Genomic DNA, 22988 nt, shown 5'->3' on the forward strand with positions numbered 1-22988 from the left:
CCTGTCTGATATGTTGATTGCATTTGTTGTTTTTTGCAATTCAGCATTAAAATAAATGCTATAAGTAGAAAATACAAGTAAATGTGTTGAATGTTTCAGCCAGATTAATATTTAGCAGTGCAGATATGCATGCTGCACTTATTAAAGAATATTTTGCAATACTGCAAAATATTTTTTAATAAGTAAAGAATATTTTAAAGAATATTTTGCAATACTGCAAAATATTTTTTAATAAGTGCATTTTGCATATCTGCACTGCTAAATATTAATCTGGCTGAAATTCAACATTTTTCATTGCAAATACATTGAAAAATATTCTTTAATAATTATATTTTCAGGACAAGCCTGCATATATTTATTGTCCTGCATTGGAACCTGCACAAAGTATCTGTATATGCAGGATTTTTAAATCATATTTTACTAAAGTAGCTATCCTGCTTTATTAATTTTTTATTAGTATTAAAAATGCTTCAAATGTTCGATTTCTATTAATTTATGATTTGATTTTATATTTAGTTTTGTATTCTGAAATTAAAAATTTTAGAATAGTAGTATTTTTATTGAATTATTCTGTATATTTTTAAATTTATTTTAAATTTTAAATAATTTTAAAGGATGTAAATTATGTATCGTGTATAAATCTTTGTATTTCTATTTTATATATATATATACACACACACAGTGCTTTTTTTGTAAAAAAAATAGGTGCCAGTATTTATTAATTGCTATCAGGAAAAATTGAAAATTAAAAGGATATGAAAAGTACTCTAAAATGTTTTTTTTTTCCTGATATTGCTACTTTTGTAGTAATGTTTTTGGAATAAGAACAACAAATTTAGTATATTAACAGTTTATTAAGCATAAATTTATTATTCAAGTATATAAAAAGATAAGTAAAATAAGTAAATAAGTCAGTCAACTACTGAGTGCCGGGCACTCAGGATGAAGGGTATGTAGTCACGAATGGTTGTTAGTGTAGTATCTCAAATAGAGAGCTTTATGGTAACTGAAAAAAAGTTTCTAGTACCCTGGCTTGGCTTGGCCTAAAACTGAGGAACTAACGAAAACGTTGTCTATTTGAGTCTTTCCAGTTGTTGTGAATGATAAGGGTGGGAGAAGCGATTAAAGTTTTGGGGAGGGGGAGCGCTGGCAGGTGAGGGCTGTGCAAGACTGCGCAGGCGTCTCCCCACCACCACCTCTGAGTATCTCCTTGTCTGGACAATTCCAGCTTTGAAAATTGTTAAAAATACTTCTCGTCGCAAAATTTATAAATGACCTTTATAGAATTATTAAATTTAGCAACCATTTTGTCACCAAAAGGAGAGTTACTTAGTACAAACAAGCGTGCTATCGAAGTGCAATAAAAAATTAGTTTTTTAATTTTAACACAAAAAGTAAATGATAGATTTCAATCGGAATAGTTTTCCCTCTATAATCATTGAATAATGCATAGCTAATGTGATTTTTAAATTTTTAGTTCCATTAGCGACGGAAATGGGTGCTGCCATTTTTAATTTTAAAAATATTTAAAAATTATATTTTAAACCTACTCGTTGAGCTCTTTCAAACGGTGTATAATAAGCTGTAGGTTGTCGACGGCATTTTGTTCCCACCATATTTTATCCCCCCCATTTCTCAGACAAATTTTTTTGAACAACGATCAATATGGCGTTATGTTGGCCCATATGATGTACAAATCCATGCAAAATTTCAAGTCAATAGGTTGAATGGTTCTAGAGATACAATGCTGTGACAGAGGGGCACCTCCGTAGCCAGGTGGGCAGGAGCAGCAGTGCGTAGCACACGCTTCTTGATTAGACCGGGGTTCAAGCCCGAGACCAAATTCGGAGGATGTGGAAAGGTAAGGGAATGATCACCGCATATCCACGGAGCAATATGGTTTTAGTTGCTAATGCTCCTAAAAACCAAATAACAAACAAACAAACAAACAGCTGTGACAGACAGACAGACAACTGAGTGACATTAATTATAAGGGTCCTTCATTAGACTAAGGCCCCTAAAAATAATAAGTAAAAATAAATAACATAAATAAAAATAATTTGATAATAAAGTTTTTGTAGAATATTTCAAATTTTTATTAAGTTTTCATCCGACACCCTCTGCCAACTTCTTTTCTTCCTCTTTGTGTGTCTCTTGCCTAATGATGTTTTCGGAGCAGCCACAAATCGACATATTTTGCTGGATCGAAGCGAGTCAGCAGTGGGCCTACAAACAGTAGTGAAGAAACTGTTTTTGTCATCAACGAAGCTTTGGTTGGGCTGACAATCAGATTCATTTGTGAAAATCCTCGTTCACATTCACTCGATGAAATTGGTATCATACTCAGAGCGTCCGTCAAATGCTTCAATTCTTCTGAAACCATCTTTTCAATTAGGTATACCTGAAATCCACAAATTGTATCTCTTTCATTTAACTGTAACCTAATTGACAATTTTCTAACTTAAGTTTCACCAAATGCCATCATTTCACATTTAGAAGGTTTAATACTTTTGTTGTCCTTGTTTTCTTTCTCTCGTCATCGGTATTGTCACTAGTTCTTAAATTTGAATTTTTTTTACTGTGAACATGTAAACAGAAATAAGGAAAATTTAGGGAAAAATTTGGATAACGCACTTTCATGAAACAACAGATGATTATTTGTTGGGGTAAAAGAAAATCACCCTCTCCTAATTCTCGAACGGGACGCTTACAGTTGATTCATAGCGGTGTCCAACCTACGGCCCGCCAGGAAAGTGAACTAAAACAGCATTTTAAATTTTGTTAATTTTTAAAAAAATTTTCTCATTAAATGTTTTGTTCAGTAAATGTAATTGTGTATTGTACTTAATAAAATTTTCAATTTTACTTTTACATGCAACAAGATATGGAAAAAGGAACACACTAAAGAAATCTAACTTCGAATTTTTTTTTAATATGGCTCCTGTACGGGAAAAGTTTGGACACCACTGCAGTAGGTGGACAAGAGCCCATTGGAACACCCCTTAATCTGCTCACTGCTGACAACCGCGACTTCTCCGTATGTGGGACAGGTGGTCGAATAAGTTTTACCAGGTTCCACTAAGTTATAGAATGGTAATCCCTTTAGCCCTCATAATTCGCGCAGCAGCACTAATTGCCTAAATTGCCTGAAGGCCAGAAATGCGAACAGTGCATACTGAGTATACATTCTCCTAACTGTTCGCTATATGAAAATTTTCTTGCTCAACGGAAAGTATTTTAAATGTAACTTCCAAGGGGAATTCAAAATAATTTGCTATAAAAGGATTTTGTTAAACAGAGGTCTGACTGAGTAATTTAGAATTATAAAAATGGTTATACAGTTTTATATAGAAAATATCTTCACAATAGACAGTGAAAAATGCAAATTTAGTTAATAATTTTAAAGCTTTTTTGAAAAGCAAATTTAAGGAATATTACAAATTTCAAAGTGCATTTCATCCAGATGTTAATAAAGGTGCCGGTACGCCGTAGCATTGCATACTGTCCCAAAAAAAGCACTATATATATATATATATATATATATACACACCTTTTTTCTCATGTTTTTATTATTTATTAGAATGTATGTCACTTTATATAGTATGCAAATACCTCCCATATTATGGGAGGTATTTGCATACTATATTGTTATTCAATTAAACATTACAAAAATTGTTTTTTTTTTAGATAATTTTTTTTTCTGTCTTTTAGAGCCATATTTTACTTTTTTATATTCATAAATACTTTTTTTTTTTAAGGTAATTTTTTTGTAATTTTAAGGTTATAAAAATCCTACCTTTTGTAACAAATTAAACAAGGTAATGAGCTAATCGTTTTGGACTTATATTGTTAAAACTGAACAGATGTACTTTTCATTGAGAAGAATTTTGGAAAAACTTTACAAAGAATTCCCTTGACTGGAGGTTTTTTGTGTATTTATTTTAAGAAATGACTTAAGATGCAAATTTAATTTTTCAGCTTGTAAGAGTTCAGTCTCCGGATGGCACAAAGAGAATAGAATGCAGTTCATGTGATAGTACGGCATCCTTCATGCATAAGGTAGGTTAATGACTTAAAAAGATACTTAAATCTATACTGTTAAAATACTCTTGTATACTTAAACTCTGATCAAGTAGATTGGATCATTTAGACGCATCCAACATCTTTGCCATTTTCTGGTATGTGTTGAACAATCTCTTCACCACTTTTTATTTTACTACTAATTTTGTTGCAATGTAGTATTGCTGATTCAAAGACAGGGAGAACATGAGAGCCAGTTCCATCTCCGGTAATTGTTATTTGTATTGAAAAACGATGTAAGGAAGCAAGCTTATATGGCATCAGCCATAAAAAGAGGAGGGGAAGAGAACTGCTTGTGCCTTGCCCATTTTCTTTCATCACATCTATGCAATACTGTCCCTTGTTTTCATGGAAAAAGTGCCCTTTTTCCTACTTCTCAGTAATGTTATTGCTCTTCTCTGCACCCATTCCAACTGATCTACAACTTTCCTAAAATGATTCTTCCAAACCTGTATGCAATACTCAAGATTTATCCTAATCATTACATATATACAGTAAAATAATTACCTTATTGCTCCTATTGGAAAAAATCCCGTGTATAATTGACTTATGGTACACATGAATTGTCTTAGATGCCTGTCTGCACTGCTCAGAGAACCCCATGTCTGACTGCACAATTATCCCCAAGTCTTTTTTGTTCCCTAATACCTTTAACAGTTGCTACATTAATCTGGTGTTACTGTTATCCCTATGTAGTACCTTGCATTTTTCAATATTAAACTTCAGCCCACATCTCAGCCCATCTGGATAATTTTTATAAATCTCGTTGCAGTACCATACCCTGATTATGTCACTGACCACCCTGCCAACCTTTGTATCATCTGAAAACTTAAGACATAAACATGATATGCCTTCATTAATATTATTAATAAATATTGAAAACAGCAATGGACCCAACACTCAACCATGGGTAGCTGTTGCTAGTAATAATTAGTTCATGAAGAGCAGTGCCTACCAGTAATGATCCTCTGTCTTTTTCCATTCAATCATTACTTTTTCCATAGCAGGAACTTGCCTTTAATGCAATGCTGTTCGAATTTGTACAGAAGGCTTTCCTGAAATCTGAGTATATGATATTAAAATTATTTTTTTGCATCCAGTTCCTTTATTGGCCATGGTATCCAGTAAAATTGGTCAGACAAGATCATCCCATTAACAAATCCATACTGTGATTGCTGTATAGCTGCATTCCTGTCTAGATAGTTCTGCATTATTATTTAATCAGTGGCTCCATTACTATTTTGTGGACAGAAGTTAAACTTACAGGTCTGTAATTACTCACTTCACCTTTGATCCACCTTTGAGAATTGAGGACACATTTGCACATCTCCAGTCCATAGGGATCTCCACTGAATCAAAGAATTCTGACATAATTATGGCTAAAGTTTTGCTTACCTCTCTCTCTTTTCTACTTTTAATATAATTTAATTGACCTGTCAGCCCCAGGTGTTTTATTTACAACAGGCTTCATTAGTTTCTCTTTAGCATTGTTCTCAGTTCTCACAAAAAAATCATTTTGCTCCCAATTATGCCTTTTGCACTTTTGGTGTTTCCATTCCAATAACTTTATTGTGGGTGAATATAGACGCAAAATAGTTGTGTAGTTTTCAGCAACGTGAAAAGGTTTATAGTAGTTGTGCCATTCATGTCTATTGGCCAAATGCTGTTCATCACTTTCCTTCTAATGTTAACAGAAACAGAATTTTTTGCTACTTTTCTTTGCATTTTTAGCCTGTTACCTCTTATGTGTCTTAGCTTTCCTAATCATCTTAATGACTTGATTTTAGACTAGTTTGCACTTATTTTAGATTTTCACAATCCCCTGCTAATTTATAATCATTGTATGTATTTTTCTTCTCTGTCACCAGTCTCATCAGTTCATTTGTCATCCATTTAGATCTGACCTATAATAGCATCTTAGTTGGTATGAAGAGCTTGGTTTCTGTGATTGTTTTCCTGAATGCTTCCTATTTAAAATTTGCAGTTGGATTAATCAATAGTTTTCTCCACTGAGTAGAATTTTTAAAACTGTTTGAGACCATTGTAGTCACCTTTATGGAAGCAAAAGTGCTTTCCCTTTTCCTTGATTGTAGTTACATCTTTAAGTAAACCCCATATCATTGCAACTTTAGATCTTCTTTTATTTGTAGATTCTAATGCATGAAGTGTTACTGCTGTTGGTCAGATCAAGAGTATTTCTTTCTCTTGTTGCCCCCCTGACATGCTAATGTAGAAAACAGTCATCCAATAAATTCAGTAAAGTCTTGATACTGTGTGAGTGACCAACCCATTCAAGTCAATATCTGGAAAGTTAAAACATCATTATAAGACATTCCGATTTTCTAGCCCATTCTATATAATTATTTTTTATACTTGTTGCAGTCATTTGATCCATAACACACTGTTACTCTCATTTTTGTTTTCCCGTTGTTTATGTCACCAAACTGACTCAACATTGCACTGGCCACCCATGTCAGCTGGATATACTGCCTTTGTTTCTAAGTGTTTCTTAATCAAAAGCATAACTTCCCCATCTCCTATCCTGTTTCTCCTTTCTCTACATTGTATATAACTTGTTATACTACATAAGTTGGCAGGTTTCTGTACTATTATAGGAGATATGTGGAGTTGAAGGAAACTTCCTGGACCATCTTGACAATATGCAATACACACAATGCACTTTCTGCCCACTTACTCACCATTCATATGCTGCATCCTTCATAACGGAGTGGCACTGTCTCTCGTATCCTTACTGTGTCCACTTGTATCCTTACTGAAAACATGTCTGCACTGTATGAAGCACAATTCCACTTCGGCTATTGCCAAATGTGTTTGGCAGATTGGTCATTATATGACCACCCCCCCCCCCCAGCATCTATTATTGGTTATGTGATCTTGTCAAGAAATATGAAGTGTGTGTATTTCTTGACAAGATAGAAAGAAATACGGAAATGGATGTGTTGCACTTTATTGTGACAATGATGTCATACATTCTGAATGTGTATCTGCATTTTTTGTCATAGAACATGATCTTTCTTCTCTGAGTTGTGCTGATCATGTAGGTGTTGTTCAGAAATGTTTCCCAAATACTGAAATACATTATTGTATATTATTATAGCAAAAATACTGTGAAAGAACAAAAATAACAAGCATTTTTAGTAAAATTTCACAGATAGAGAAAGAAGCACTACCTCATGTGCGATGGGTCTGAAAATTGGGCCATTTTTGATTACTGCAGTTGGTAGCAGGGCTTACAATACAGAGATTCTGGGTCCCGAATACCTGGGTCCCAGTCATTTTTTTCCGGTATTCAAATCCCGGTAACGTTTTTTTGGTACAATTTAAAAAATAATTTTCCATGATTTATTCACATAAAGGTTATAAAATTGCCAACAATAAATCATTAATACTGCTGAATTTGCAAATGAGGGATTGTTATACACAGTTGTTTTGTTTTATATTTGTCATTGCTCTGGAGAAACTGGCAGCTCACATATAATATATATGATACGATATATAATATATATACTCGTGTGTGTGGGGGGGGGGGTATATCCCTCAGCTCCTGGAAATTCTCATTTTTTTTTAATGTAGTCAGGTAGCTTGCGGGGCTTAGTGCTTGAGGGGAGCTGCTGTACGAAAATCATAACAATGGCCACTGACGGCAATACTAAGGTAGAGGGAAATAAAAATTAATAAATAACCCCCCTTACAACTTAGATTTGGTTTCCACACCAAGCTTAAATGTCAGTCCCTCTTTTTCGTTAATACGGATATAGTGCCATAAAAAGTCAAAAAAGGAAATATTTATTATTTTTGATAAAAAGGACATAAGATTTTTTTGGAGATGAGGGAATAAGGGGTTGGGGGTTAACTGCAACTCTTCTATGACTATCTCAGTACAAAGCACCAACCAGCACAGAATCCAAAAAGACGTTTTCTGCTGCTAATTAAATACAGTAAACCCCCGCTACTCGTGTATTCGCGGTTGCTGATTTAATATAAAATGAAACCTAAAAAAATGTAAATTTTAAAGCGCCATGAACATTTTCTGCCAGAAAAAATTGGGCGTGGCTAAAATTATCTTTCCCGGTCAAAACAGCGCTCAGTGAATTGGGGAGAGGGTTGACAAAATCGCGAGCGTGGATGTTTCTCGCTAATCCTTGTTCAGTATGTGTTATGTGCTTGTCATGGAAGGTTTCGTCGTTTGCTTTTAATTTATATGCTTATAAATTGAATAAATTTATCAATTTGTAAATTGATATGCTTACAAAAGTGATAAATCTACCGTTTTCCAGTGTAAAACAGACTTTTTCGAGCTTTTTAACGGAAGAAAGTGACTTTATTGTGGACAAGTTCTTTCTAACCCGTACAAAAATATGGCTACGAATAACAAGGGAAATGTGAAAAGATCAAAGAAGGTGATGACATTAGCGAATAAAATTGAGTTATTAGACAAAATTTCTAATGGTGAAAGTGTCTCCTCAGTGGCAACTCATTTATAAAATCAATGAGTCAACAGTATGATCAATCAAAAAATTGGAAGAAAAAGTCCACTGTAGTGTCAGTGAAAACGTGCTAATTGCTTCAAAAATTTGCTCTGTAACTCGTGATGTTAAATTAGAAAAAATGGAAAAGGCTTTAAATCTGTGGATAGAAGACCGAACTAAAAATAAAACTCATCATTCGTGAAAAGGCAAAACTCCTTTAGCGAAACTGGTGATAGCACTCGCGGGATAAGTTTTTTACCTAGCAAAGGCGCTGGTTTGAAATTTCTAATAAATATTACATTTAATATTAAATTGTTTCTTATTTTCATTTCAATGCCATATGCTTGCATTTCACTATGTACATATTATGAAGGTACATATGTGCATTTCACTATGTACATATTATGAAGGTACATATGTACATTTCACTATGTACATATTATGAAGGTACATACAGGCATACCTCGGTTAATGTTACCTCTGATAACGAAGCCTCGATATAACGAAGTCCGCAATTTCAAGCCCCATTTAACATAAAAAAAATATTCCAATTTAAGACCAACGCCCGACAATCATTCGATTGGTGACTGACGGCAACTCGTTACGTATTCCCGAGTGCTCCTGAGCTGCGGGCGTGTCTGTTATAACAGTTTTGCGCGTCGATCGCATAATTTAGTTGTTGTTTACATGATTGACGTTGTTTCAGTGTGGTGCATTGCAATAATCGACGTAGGTTCTTTGTAGCATTACATAACGTAGATTTTCTAAATTTTAATAGAAATATTTTTGTTTTAGTTAATTAAAATGACAGAATCAAAGAAAAGAAAAGCAATTTCTTTGGAAACTAAACTAAATATCGTACGACGTGTCGAAAGCGGCGAAAGAAAATCCGATGTGGCACATTCTTTAGGATTAGCGCAATCAACTTTAACAACCATACTAAGTCAATCAGAAAAAATAAAACAGTCTGCTCAGAATTGTACAGATGTTACAGCGGCAAAATTAACTCGCTTAAGGAATCCAATTTTAGAAAAAATGGAGAAAATGTTAAGTTTGTGGATAGATGATATGTCACAACGTCATATGCCTTTAAGTCAAATGGTGATTCAAGAAAAAGCATTATTTTTGTTTAATCACCTGAAATCTAAACAAACTGAAGAAATTACGGAAACCTTTGGGGCTTCTCGTGGTTGGTTCGAGAAATTTAAAAAACGGGCCAGGATTCATAGTGTAAAATTAACAGGAGAAGCTGCAAATAAGTTTCCAAAAAAACTAAAGGAAATAATTGAACGTGGAAATTTTCCACCAAATTTGGTGTTCAATGTTGACGAAAGCGGTTTGTTCTGGAAACGGCTACCAACAAAAAGCTTCATTTCTATTGAAGAAAAATCAGCTGCTGGGTTCAAAGCAGCCAAAGACCGTTTAACGTTACTCTTTGGATCAAATGCCTCTGGCGATTATAAATTAAAATTGTTATTAGTTTACCATTCAGAAAATCCGAGGGCGTTAAAAGGTAACATAAAAATGAATTTACCTGTAATATGGAAAGCAAATAGAAAAGCGTGGGTTACCAAGGAGTTATTTACTGATTGGTTTGTTAACCACTTTTGTCCTGGAGTAAAACGGTATTGTCAAAAAAACAACTTTGAAGAAAAAGCTCTTTTGTTGTTAGACAATGCTCCGGGACATCCTACTGATCTTAACACGTTGGACACATGCATTCCTGTCAAAGTTGTGTTTCTTCCAGCAAACACAACTTCCCTGATTCAGCCATTGGATCAGGGAGTAATAGCATCATTTAAAGCTTATTATCTGCGTCGAACATTAAGCAATTTAACTGAACTAGAGGATAAAGAGGAAATGACAGTTAAAACTTTTTGGAAAAACTACACCATTAAAAACGCAATTGAAAACATTGATAGTTCTTGGAAAGAAGTCACTAAGAAATGCTTAAATGGAGTTTGGCGCAAAATATGGCCAGAAGTTGTACTAGAAGAAGAAAATAACATCCAAGAAATTAGAAATGAAGTTATCCAGATGGCTCAATCAATAGGTTTCGAAAATGTCGATGAAGAGGATGTTAGAAATTTATTGAATGCAGAAGTGATGGTTTTTCAGTGGAAGATTTAGAAAACCTTGTTAGCAACGAAGACAAAGATAATGAAGGCGAAGTTAAAGAAGTTCCTGCCGAAAAAGTGTTAACAACCAAAGATTTAAAAAGGTGCTTAAATGACATTGAAAACGTTTTAAATTTTTTTAGTGAAAATGATCCTGATTTAGGAAGAAGTGTTATAGTTAAGCGATCAGTGTTAAATGCAATAACTCCGTATAGGCAATTGTTAAATGAAAGAGAAAAAAAAGCATAAACAATCAACTTTAACCTCATATTTTAAAATGTGATTTCACTTTGTATGTAAGTTGACTGTTTATTTAATAAAACTTTTCTTTGTTCGAAAAAAAGCTTTTCATTTTCTTTACGTAGGAACGTATCCCTATTCTGGCCATAGTATTTTTACCTCTGAAAACGAAGTTTCGCTTGTAATTTCGTGGAACGCATCCTATTCGTTAATCGAGGTATGCCTGTATGTACATTTCACTATGTACATATAATACATACATACACAGACAAAATTTTAGACTAGTTTTTCTTATATATTTCATACTTTGGAACTGAACCCCTTTATTACAGTGGGAGCCATAACTCAGTATTCGTGGAATTTCCCAGGAATGTAACCCCCGCGAATAGCGGGGGTTTACTGTATATACCAAAATTAGATCCAGTTTAAACGATAACACTATTGAGTTTCTTAACAGCTCGCTTTATTCGGGCAGGTAGTATGGATACTTATTTTTTTTGTATTTAGAATAACTGTATATTTAATAATTTTTGCTAGAATATTTATTATTGTAATAAAAGTTTGATTTAAAACGTGAATTCAAGTAGCTACTTGTTTTTTCCTTACTTTATTGCTCCTAATTGTCATCAAAATTTATTGTGAAAAATGTTTTTTTTGGAATACCGGTATCCTGTTTTCATAAATTTAGAAATATCAAAATACCGGTATTAAGATTTTGACTGGTATTGTGAGCCCCAGTTGGTACTAATCAAGTTGATTCCAAGCCATATCTTATTGTGGTGACCTTTTGGGAAAAAAAAAAAATAATAAAAAAGCTTGTTATAACTGCCATCAATGGAAAGTGACTCTGCAGGGTACATGGGAACATCTTCTGAACATCCTGAATGCAAGTCTGATTCCTTCAGAAAAATTGTCTGTCTGTACTTAGCATTTTTATGGTAACATTAAAAACTAGAGTAGCAAGAATAGGTATAAAAGATGATATTGAGCAATTGGTAATAGGGCTATCCATGTCATCTTATTCATTTGTGTGCTGAAAAGGGAGTTGCATGCCTTCCTATGAAAGTAGTGGATACTTGGTGGAAATCTACTTCTTTCTAGCAGAAAGAAGTGTTGAAAGGAAAGATAATTTAAATAATTTTAACTAGTGCATGCCACTGAAATAAAAGATTCTGAAATGCTCTTGCATCTTGGCTCTGTGGTCAAATGTAACATCTGTTTTTGCATTTCTTTCCATTTTCTTGTCAAGACACTTTTTCAGTTACCAAACTGGAAGGTACAACAAATGATAACTATTGAATTTCTCTGACTGAAGTTCAGATCTAGTTCAGGATCCAAAAGAACTTCTGAATTGCTCTCTTCTGAGTTTCTGTTTTCTGACTTGAATAAAGCATTTCTCTTGTTTCTTTTAAATGTTAATGTATAAATGCCAACATTTGAAAATCAAAGCATATCTTTTCAATCCAGCATGCCTCACATCCATGTCCTTGGGTCATTACTCTGTGATAAATTGAAGAATTTTTTGTGTAAATTTATTTTATCAATAAGTTTAAAACCTTTCAATTCCATTTTGGAAATTGATTTTCATAGCAGACCCATGAGAAAGGTAATTCTGACTTCATCATAGACATTTCTTCTGCAAAATGTTGTAGACATTTTGCCTGAAAAATGAAAAAAATGAAAATGAAAAAATGAAAAAAAAAAAGAATCTTCTGCCTGTGGAGAGTCTGAAACTGCAGTTCTTTTGCATAGTGAGGAAGTACTTTATGCCTGCATGGGATATATTCAGCTATAATAATTTCTTCGATATTGAAGAAAAGAATTATGGTTTTCATTTTTGATTTTAATATTCTTGCTTTTTTTGATCTGGGGTATTGTTTTATCTTCAATATCACTGACTGCCTTTTAGTGTCTGGGTCGTACTGGAACAGCCAACTTTCATTGCAAGTAATTACAGTACTCATAGTCTGGATCTTCATTTTTTTCCAAACATCTTTGCAAATGTGGGGCCTGCTCATTCTTTTATCTTACATTCCAAATTTTTGGCACCATCTTGACATGTTTTTCTCATGCCTGAATTTTCAGTTAAAATTTGTCTAATCCTTTCTTTGTTTATATTGAGTTCTGATGCCACCATTCTAATGCTTAAACAATAATCACTTTTAACTAATGTTACCCGGTCCATATTTTCATTGATTTTCATGGATACCTGACCTTCTGATTGTTCATTGTCTCCCACATTCTCTCTTCCTTTTAAAAACCTTTTATCTCATTCAAACATGCAAGCTCTTCACATAGTATTTTTCCCATAGACTCAAAGTAAAAACTTGTGACTTTCAGTTGGTGTTTTCTTTAGTTTGCTAAAAAATTTGAGGTTGATTCATTGTGTGATTCTTTTGTCTATCATCTTTTCACAACCTGCAAAAATTCAAGATAATAAAAATTGCCTCACTGCAAAGTGAACGAGTGTGATGGAACATGACTTGGCAGACAACTAGAAAAAGGTTAAGGTTCACTGCTGGTCCTTTGTTTCACAGATGATGCAATGAGTAGCAATTCTCTTTATGGTAGGGTTTTAATTAACAGTGTACTCTCTATATGCTACTTGGGACTGACATCTCTCAGATACACTTTGATGATCCTATTATGCAGTTGCATAATAGGATCTCCATCTTCTCAGGTATTTCAATGTAGTGCCGACGTTAGTGGAAGGGAACAGTGAGCATATGCTTATGGCCTCTCCCTTCTGAATGTTGGAAACGCTAACATTTTCTTCCACACGACTTTACGTATGTTTTCTGCAGTTGATCTTTTTTTTTTCTTCTCCCCTTCATTACTTGGGAGGTGGAAGAAGTCTTGTACAGAAACGATCTCTTCCATATAGATTGTTGTAACTACCCTGCTTAGTGGAAGACCATGTTTTCCATTTAAGTTATCACAGGGGAAGATTGATCAGGCTGACTGGAATGCCTTCCCGCATCTGGCAGAGGAGTGGTCTTATAAATGACGCAGTGAGGCGCATCACAGAAAATATTACTCATGCAGCTGCAGTTGCCATTCTAAGCATCTGCTTGGTTTCCACCATTTCCCAAACCATGGTGGATTTAGAATGCATAGCAGCAAATGAAGGTACAAAACAAAGGTTGGGGGATATTTTGACAACATCTTACCACGACTAAACTGATAGTTTTTAAATGTGCACGAGCCCAAGCTATATTTGCTATATTCACTGTAAAAGTCAAAACAGATTGTATCAGTATTACATCTCCAAGTGAACCTTCATCAAACCAGCTCCAATGTGGTCTGGGACAAAATTCAGGAAATGAAGGGAAAATATATATCTCATCCTTCATCAAACCTAGAGTATAATGGATGTTTCAGTGTCAACTGCAGTAGCCAAATGCTCTTGGTGAAATGTTTTCTAACCTCTTTGCTGTATCATCTGATTCCCCAGAGTTGCTGGTACTGAAACATAAAGATAAAAAAAAATGCTTAATTTCATATTTCTAACACATGTTATACTGTGTGTGTGTGTGTGTTGTAATTAACTTATTATATCTAAGCTCTGCATTGATCAAGTTCATACATTAATATTTATTTTGAATTAAAGATATTTGTCAGATTTAAACATTAATTATTGTTTTAAGAGCTTTTTTTTTGTTTAATTTTTATTCTTATTGCAGTATTTTATTGTGAAATCTTAAACAAGTACTTTGTTCTGGTAAAAGAGAGATTTCATTTGTTTAGGTTCAAAGTGCCTTTAGCTTGCCAAGTGTTTTCTGTTTTCATATATATAAAGGAAGGGATAAAGATGGTCTTATTCCTTCTCTTGAAAGGAAGTCTTTATTGCAGTACAGTGTAAAGTAAGAATCAGATAAAGATGTTTTTTAAGGTTTTATTAACTATTTTTGTAAAAAATCTTATTTCTGTGATCCTTAATTTGTTAGTAAAACGCAGGGTCTGGAAGACTCCCTTTTTTATGAAAATATTTAAATTAATACATATTTATTTATTATGAGTTATTATTAATAAATTAACTTTATTAGTTTTAAGAAGCAGTTAGTGAAGTACAGAAATCATTTCTCCTTGTTTATTTACTTTAACCTTTCTTTAAATATTTCCATACTTATAGATTTAGTTAATGCATTTGTACAAATTCACGTGGAAATCTGTTCTGCTTACAAAACTAAATTGTATACTTTCAATATGTATGTAGCAGCAATAAATTTTATATCTTCTTCTTCCAGTCACATAGCTCCCTAAGGAGCTGCTGTGGCCACCAACAAATTCCTCCAACTGCATCGATCATGTGCTCTATGAGCGGCATCGCAAAGTGTCATGCCCAGAATCACCGATCCTATCCATCCTTCCACCTAGAGTTATTATTATTATTAACTATATGGTGAGGCAACTGGTGCAGCAAAAGCATGGGGCTTTTGCTGCACCAGTAAAAAAAAAAATTCCCGAGTCACTTAGAGAGAGAGAGTCAAAAGTAGAAGGGAATCACCAAGAAAGAGAAGAATGATGATATCCAGCTCAGGACCCTGGGTGTGCCAAGCTCATACTCCCCAGGTGTTGAGGCGCCTCCGTAGCCAGGTGGGCAGGAGCAGCAGTATGTAGCACATGCTTCTTGATTAGACCCGGGGTTCGAGCCCGTGACCACCAAATACAGAGGATGCGGAAAGGTCAGGGAATGACAACCGCATATCCCCGGAGCAATATGGCCTTAGTTGCTAATGCTCCTAAAAACCAAATAAGAACAACAATATCACCAGGTGTTGATCCCCTGGGGTTGCAGGTCTTCCTCTGCACCTCTTCCCCTCGATTTTTCCTCCCATTATATTCAACAGAAAGTTTTCCATTCTTGCTATATGACCAAAAAACTTCAGTTTCCTTTTGGTGATGTTATGAAGAAGAATTTTAGGCCTGCCAATTTTATTCAATACCCACTCTGCGTATTTCTTACTTGATTCTTCGATCCAAGTAAGAAATACGCACTATACAAAATTTTATATAGTGTATACTATATTGTATAGTAGTGTATGTCATAGTAAGAGTACATATAGTAGTATATGTCATAAGGAGAAGTTAGAGACGTCCAAGTTAGGAAGTCAATGACAAGGAATATCAATGTAGACACGCACATGTACAACCAGGGCTCCCACTCACTAATTTTAAAAAAACTTAGATTGCAACTAAAATAAACCCAAAAAAAACTTAGTTTTCATCATATAGTATAGCAACACAAATAAGATAAAACTTACCATGCATAAATATCTTTTATTTAATTGTAATCAGAATTTTCATCCCATTCAGTTCCCTCCACATTTATTTTTTGAAGTTCTTTCATTTTTTTCAAACGTTCTTCTTATCTTTTATGACAAGTTCCTTGTATGACTTCTTTTACCAATTCTGATTTAGGTTTCCATATATAGCAATTTTGATTAGATCTATTTATCGCCTGTTTTGCCACTAGTCGATCTTTCGCAGTTTCTGGTTTAAGGGAGTTTGTGGCTTTTGTTTTTATATGTTTTACTTGGGAGAAGATTCTTTCTACGCTTGCCGAAGAGTGAAGTAAAATAGTTAGACTGGTCATAAAGTTAGATAAAATCTCATATTTAGAATTATTAAAGCCGTCTTTTACATTACATAACAGATACCAAAACTCAGGGATGGTTTTGTAAGAGAGATCTAAATCTTGATTTAAACAAAATTCATCATCTAGAAGATCTATTTTGTCTTCAGAAACAAGGTGAGGGAACTGCATTGCTAAATGGAAAATTGAGGATGGCGATTTGGCACAATCATATATCACTGCTGGGCCAAGAACATTGAGACTGGCGATAATTCCATTGTCATTTAGAGGAAATCTTTTTCTGATTTCCATACAAAGTTCAACAAGAAATTTTAAACAATCATTTTTAAACCTGCTTTCACTGTCACCAAGCGGTGTTGAATTTAATAAGGCCATACAACGGCCTCCCAAATATATTTTATTCAGAGGCTTATGATTTATTGCATTGCTTGGATCAATTTCAACCAGCTTTGTACAAAGTAATGACTTCTTTTATGAAAAAACTAAGAATATTTTTATACTCAATTAAAACCATTGAATGAAGTAAGTGCAATCTGAAATGCTCAGATTGAAATTCAATATTCAGGCAGTTTATTTTCTCCAGTACATATCCTAAAAACAACAACATATGCTTAGTTCCTTTGGTGATCATAGTATTGTAAATATTCCCTCCACCATCGATTTTGTCAATTTTTGATTGAGACTGAAAATAAAGAACTAACGCATCCCACTGCTCAATAATAATTTTTATTACATTGCCACGGGATAACCAACATGATTTATGCTTAGCAGTATCTACAACATCTTGAATCATTTTGAATTTGTTTAATCTTTTATTACTATGGGAAAAATAACAAGAGATATCTTTTATAAATATTTCTAGATATGATGGGTAGTACCTTGACTGAATGACTAGCACATAATGCAGAAGAATGGCAAACACATCCCATTATAAATACTGATGGTACATCCTTTTTTAGCAATGACTGGAATCCACTCTTAGTACCCATCATAGTGGCACAATTATCACTTCCAAAGCCAACGAGATTACTTATTTGAATGTTTTTTTCGATGAAAGGATCTTTTACATCTTGATAAAACCCTTCTGAAGTACCATTTTCGACACAAACAGTGTTAAGTAATACATCTACAACATCAAGTTTTTGAATATCAGAATATCTAATAACAACAGCTAGAACTTGCGATAAAGATAAATCTGTACTTTCATCTATTATCATTGAAAACTTGTTGTTTCTGCATATGTTAGAAATGTATATTTTTTCATGATAGGCTATGCCATCTTGTATAAGATAAGAGACTTTAGTCGCCTTTATCTGAACTTGTTTTGCAATATTGCTATCATGAAATGCTTTCTTACATGCTTCTATAAGGTGATCACATTGCACAAATGGAATATTATGCTCAGAAATTAGTGCAGCAATTGTTAACTCTGCCTTTGATAATTTTTCATTCTCTGTAGGTTTACTTTTTGTGAAGAACGTGTCTAACATTGAACTTGTCTTAGCAATATTTGCACTTTTTTTATGTTTAACTGTATTTTTATGTGCTAGTAACATCGATTTATTGGCATTTTTTAATTTCATTTCACAACAAATACAGTAAGGCACACCTTTTTCATTACTGTCTTCTTTCAACCAATCCTTTAATTCTGGATCTTCTAACCATTCATTCCTAAAATTTTGAGTATACCACCGTTTACTCATCTTTCTCTGTGGGGAACAAGTTTCAGACATTGTGAGCAATTTGTGGGTATGGCTAGTTAGCAGTTATCTTATTTAAAAATGTTCTATAAAATAAAAAATAAAGCACTAATCCATTAACATAAAATAGAAATAGTCACTACAATTTAAATTTATTATATCACTGTATGTAGTACACGCATAAATTTAAAACTCACACCAAATAATGCAGTAATACCACGAACGATCATGAAAGACTGTGCAGTAAAGACTGCCTTCCGCCTGCTCAGTAGGCTGCGCATACATGTTAGTAACATGAACGAAAACCATAGTGTAGAACCCTGTGAAAACTTTGAAATCCTTTTACATTTGTAGTATTTTGTATACAAGCACTTGAGATATTACAAATTATGATCAGTATTGTTAGAATATACAATTAAGAAAATTGTAAACTGTTATTAAATGTATTAAATTTTATTGTATTTACAAGAATTAAAAATAAATTTTGACTTAAAATTAAAAATTACCGAAAAAACCCAGATAATGAGATATTTTTGTGAAAAAAATCTATCAACCCAGATGACAATCAAAAAACCCAGATCTGGGTGGAAAAACCAAGGCATGGGAGCCCTGTGTACAACATTTGAAGCGAAAGCAAAGTGAAAATAGTTAGGATAACCGAGATGAGTAGTTCTTGAAGCAACTTATAAATTGAGACTCCATGCCAAGGGGCTTGGCATATGGTAGGTAAAAATGGACATCATGTATATTTGTGAAATGAATTAGAAAGTTTTTGGGAGGTTGAGATCTTTATGCAGATCAGTTTGCTCTGTTAGTTTTACTATTCATGATACATTCACTGAGTAAAGTAAAAGTGGAGAGAATATGTTTTATGGATTAATGAAATTTTTGGATGTTGTGTACAAACACAGGGCCATACCGAGCCATTTTAGTACCTGAGGCAAGAATGAAAAATTGCACCCTCCTCTAAAATATTTTTTAAAAAATTTTAATTAAAAAAAATGACTTATTTAAAATACATTTCTGGTACACCTTTTTAATAAAAATAAAAGGATGACAAAAAAAAATAAACTGTTTAAAGTGATTTTTATTTTCATTAAGCAGTATTTATTAGAAATATATAACAGATTTATTTATGTGTCATTCATTTAAAAAATAATTACAATATTATAATACATTGAAACAAATGTTTCGTCAAAAATGCCACAAATTAGAATAATCCTAATTTTAAATAAACAATATTTCTTTAATAAATTAACAATAATATATTTCAGACAGACACAGATTTTATATGCAGATTACAATTTTATTTTGCAAGCTTTCAGTGATGAAAAGTCATCGATAATTGGTGAAAATATTGACTGTAAATAGTTTTTAACCAATTTCAGTTTGCCGAAACCTCTTTCACATGATGCAGTTGTCAGTGGAACCATTAAAAATATTCTTAATGCCACTTTCAGGTTGGGAGACTATTCTAACAGTTCATATTGATGAATAATTTTCAATAAATTCAAGGTAGTGGCTGAACCTACGTTTGGCAAAATAGCTGTAGCATGCATTTTAAAACTTGCTATTTCTGACAATTTCTACAGCATTTAAATCTTCGTCATACTTTAATGCGAGATCGGCATCTTGTAATTCAACGACAGTCATAGATTCAATTTTTGTGCCAGAGAGAAAATGGAAGCCTGTGGCTATATCATTAAATTTTTCATACCTCCAGGTTAGCTGACATATGGGTGTATCTAAAGTCTCATTTATTTTTATTTTACATGCCTTTTTAGTGGAGAAATCAATTCTCACTGCTGGCTTTGTAAAGTTGTAACATTTTTGCTCCTCTCTTTCTTTGGTTTTTTAATTCTGTTGTTATATTTATGCATTTAGCAACATCGGCACATTCTTCAAAAATGTGTTCAAATTCATATTCTCTCATTTCTTTTACACATAACACCAGCCCATTCAACAATTGGGAAGCTTTAGTTACAGTTATATTTTTCGACTGAATGGCTTTATTGACTTTATCTGCTTGAGTTAAAATTTTATTCCAAATAGATAAAGTACATACAAAATTATAATCAATTTTAGTGAGAATGTCGTTAATTTCTGAGAGAAGTCCGAACGCAAATATTTTCAAATTTTATATGGGTCCAGCCTTTTGCCTCTCCAAATCCTCAATTTCAGTTTTAAGGCATTTTAGTTTTGCACTCCACATGTCCTTGATTTTTAAGTCCTCTAACTCCATTTCAAATTGTGCTTCATGTGAGCTGTAAAGTTAGAGCCGCAGTTACATGTTAAAAGAGCTGCAGGTTGCCGACCCCTGTCCTATGCTGACTTCTTTTCTTCCTCTTTGTATGTCGGTTGCCGAATGACGTTTCCGAAGCAGCCACAAATCGACATGTTTTGCTGGATTGAAGCTGGTCAGCGGTTTGCCTTACAATTTTAAGAAACAGTAGTAAAGAAACTGTTTTTGTCATCAACAAAGTGCTGGTTGGGCTGGCGATCAGATTCATTTGTGAAAATCCTCTTTCACATTCACTTGATGAAATTGGTATCGTACTCAGAGCCTTCATCAAATGCTTCAATTCTTCTGAAACCTCATCAATTTGGTATCCACGAATTGCATCTCTTTCATTTAACTGTAATCTAATTGACAATTTTCTAACTTCACTTTCACTAAATGCCAACAATTCATGTTTAGAAAGATTGATACCTTCGTTGTCCTCGTTTACCTTCTCTCGTCATAGGTATTGTCACTAGTTCTTAAATTTGAATTTTTTGTTTTCTTTTTTTTGAAACTGTCCAAAATATCGGTGTCATTTGGATATTCAGGTATGTGATCCAGTAAACAGAGATAAGGAAAATTTACGGAAAAATGTGGATAATGCACTTCCGCGAAACAACAGATGATTATTTGTCGGGGTAAAAGAAAATTGCTTTTCTAATTCTTGAAAGGGGCACTTACAGTTGATTCACAAAGGTGTCCAGCCTACGGTCCACAAGGAAAGCGAACTAAAACAGCATTTTACATTTTGTTAATTATCAAAAACATTTTCTCATTAATTGTTTTGTTCAGTAAATGTAATTGTGTATTGTACTTAATAAAATTTTCGAATATTTTCAATTTTACTTTTACATGCAACAAGATATGGAAATGTAACACACTAAAGAAATCTAACTTTGAATTTTTTTGAATATGGCCCCTGTACGGGAAAAGGTTGGACACCACTGCAGTAGAAGGTGGACCACAGCCCATTGGGAATAAACCTTGATCTGCTCACTCTTGCTAGCGTGACTCCTCCGTATGTGGGACAGGTGGTCGGATAGGTTTTACCGGGTACCACTAAGTTGTAGAATGCTTTAGCTCTCTTAATCCACGCAGCAGCACTAATTGCCTAAATTGCCTGCAGGCCAGAAATGCGAACAGTGCGTACCAAGTTAATTCTCTCCTAATCCGTTCACTATATAAAAATTTTCTTCGCTCAACGGAAAGTATTTTAAATGTAACTTCCGAGGGGAATTCAAAATAATTAAACAGAGGTCCGGCTGAGTAATTTAAATTATAAAAATGGTTATACAGTTTTATATAGAAAATATCTTAAAAATAGACGGTAAAAAATGCAAATGTAGTTAAATAATTTTAAGCTTATTTGAATAGTAGATAAACATGAGAAAAAAATTTACGGAATATTACAAATTTTGAAGTGCATTGCAATCAAATGTCACACGTCACTGTTAATAAAGGTGCCAGTATGCCGTACCATTGCGTACCGTCCCAAAAAAAGCACTGGTTATCAATATACACATACCTTATTATTTGACACGTTTGTTCACGATGGGACATGTCTGGCATACAGTCAAAAAGAATAGAATAATATTTTGCCTGTTTAATTCAAGAAATGATTTCAGTATGACATAGTTACCCAAGGGTGAAATAAACTCATTTTGTACTCTGTTGGACAAGTAATTAACACAATGTGCTTTGTGAGTAGAAATATGTTGCTTTAGATTGGGATTATAATGACTTATGAGTTGCATTAAATTTAAAATTATCCCTGAATTATCATTCGCAATTTATTCATTTGATCCTCTAAGAGGAAGTTTATTCTTGGCACAAAATATTATACCATCTAAAACGACTCTCAAAATTCTGTTTCAGTTGTTATAATGTTTTGAAAAACATTGCCAATGAGTCCGCCAGCTTTCAATTTTTTTTCTAAACATTTCCATTTGAAAAAGCATTTCGATGATTTGTTGCATTTTCATGATCGATAATTCAGTTAAGTTTCTTCCAATCCTTGAAACCTTTTTTTGGTATTACAGATGTTTGATTCTGATGTGCTTGTGCCTTTTCCAAACAAAATGCACGGAAAACAAAATATCACTTTATAAGATTTTGAATATATCAACTAAATATGTGATACAGTTTCACCATTGGAACATTTTTTAAAGAACCACTCTTTTGAAAATTTACAGCCATTACTTAATTTGGAAAAAATCTGCAGTGTTTCCTTGATCAGGTCCATTCTCTACCAGAACACGTGTAATCTTGTCTGATATTACTGACCACGATGGTGGGTCGTTATAATTAATCTTTATTACGTTGGCTTCTTCATCAGTCCGTGGTAAATTTTCTGGAATTTCTTCTTTGAAAGTTGGAATCTTCAACTGTACGTCATTCTCATTCTGGTCAGGTGGGTCAACATTAACATCAAATTGATTTCAGTCGGCTTCTTTGATCTGTCTGTTGCACATATCCTGAAATTTC

At 33.5% G+C, this 22988-nt stretch overlaps 1 protein-coding gene across 2 annotated transcripts in view; it reads left to right on the forward strand.

Moving 5' to 3' along the window:
• Npl4 (nuclear protein localization 4) overlaps positions 1-22988 on the forward strand; it is a 536510-nt gene that overhangs the window by 22085 nt on the left and 491437 nt on the right. For both annotated transcript variants that reach the window (XM_090377858.1, XM_090377859.1), the window contains 2 exons: positions 3979-4059; positions 14675-14790. In XM_090377858.1, the coding sequence (XP_090233984.1) occupies positions 3979-4059; positions 14675-14790 (197 nt within the window). The remainder of the gene's footprint in view (positions 1-3978; positions 4060-14674; positions 14791-22988) is intronic.

Source organism: Mastigoproctus giganteus, chromosome 7, assembly GCF_048544385.1.
Source record: "Mastigoproctus giganteus isolate SK-2022 chromosome 7, ASM4854438v1, whole genome shotgun sequence".
In the NCBI taxonomy this organism is placed as follows: domain Eukaryota; kingdom Metazoa; phylum Arthropoda; class Arachnida; order Uropygi; family Thelyphonidae; genus Mastigoproctus; species Mastigoproctus giganteus.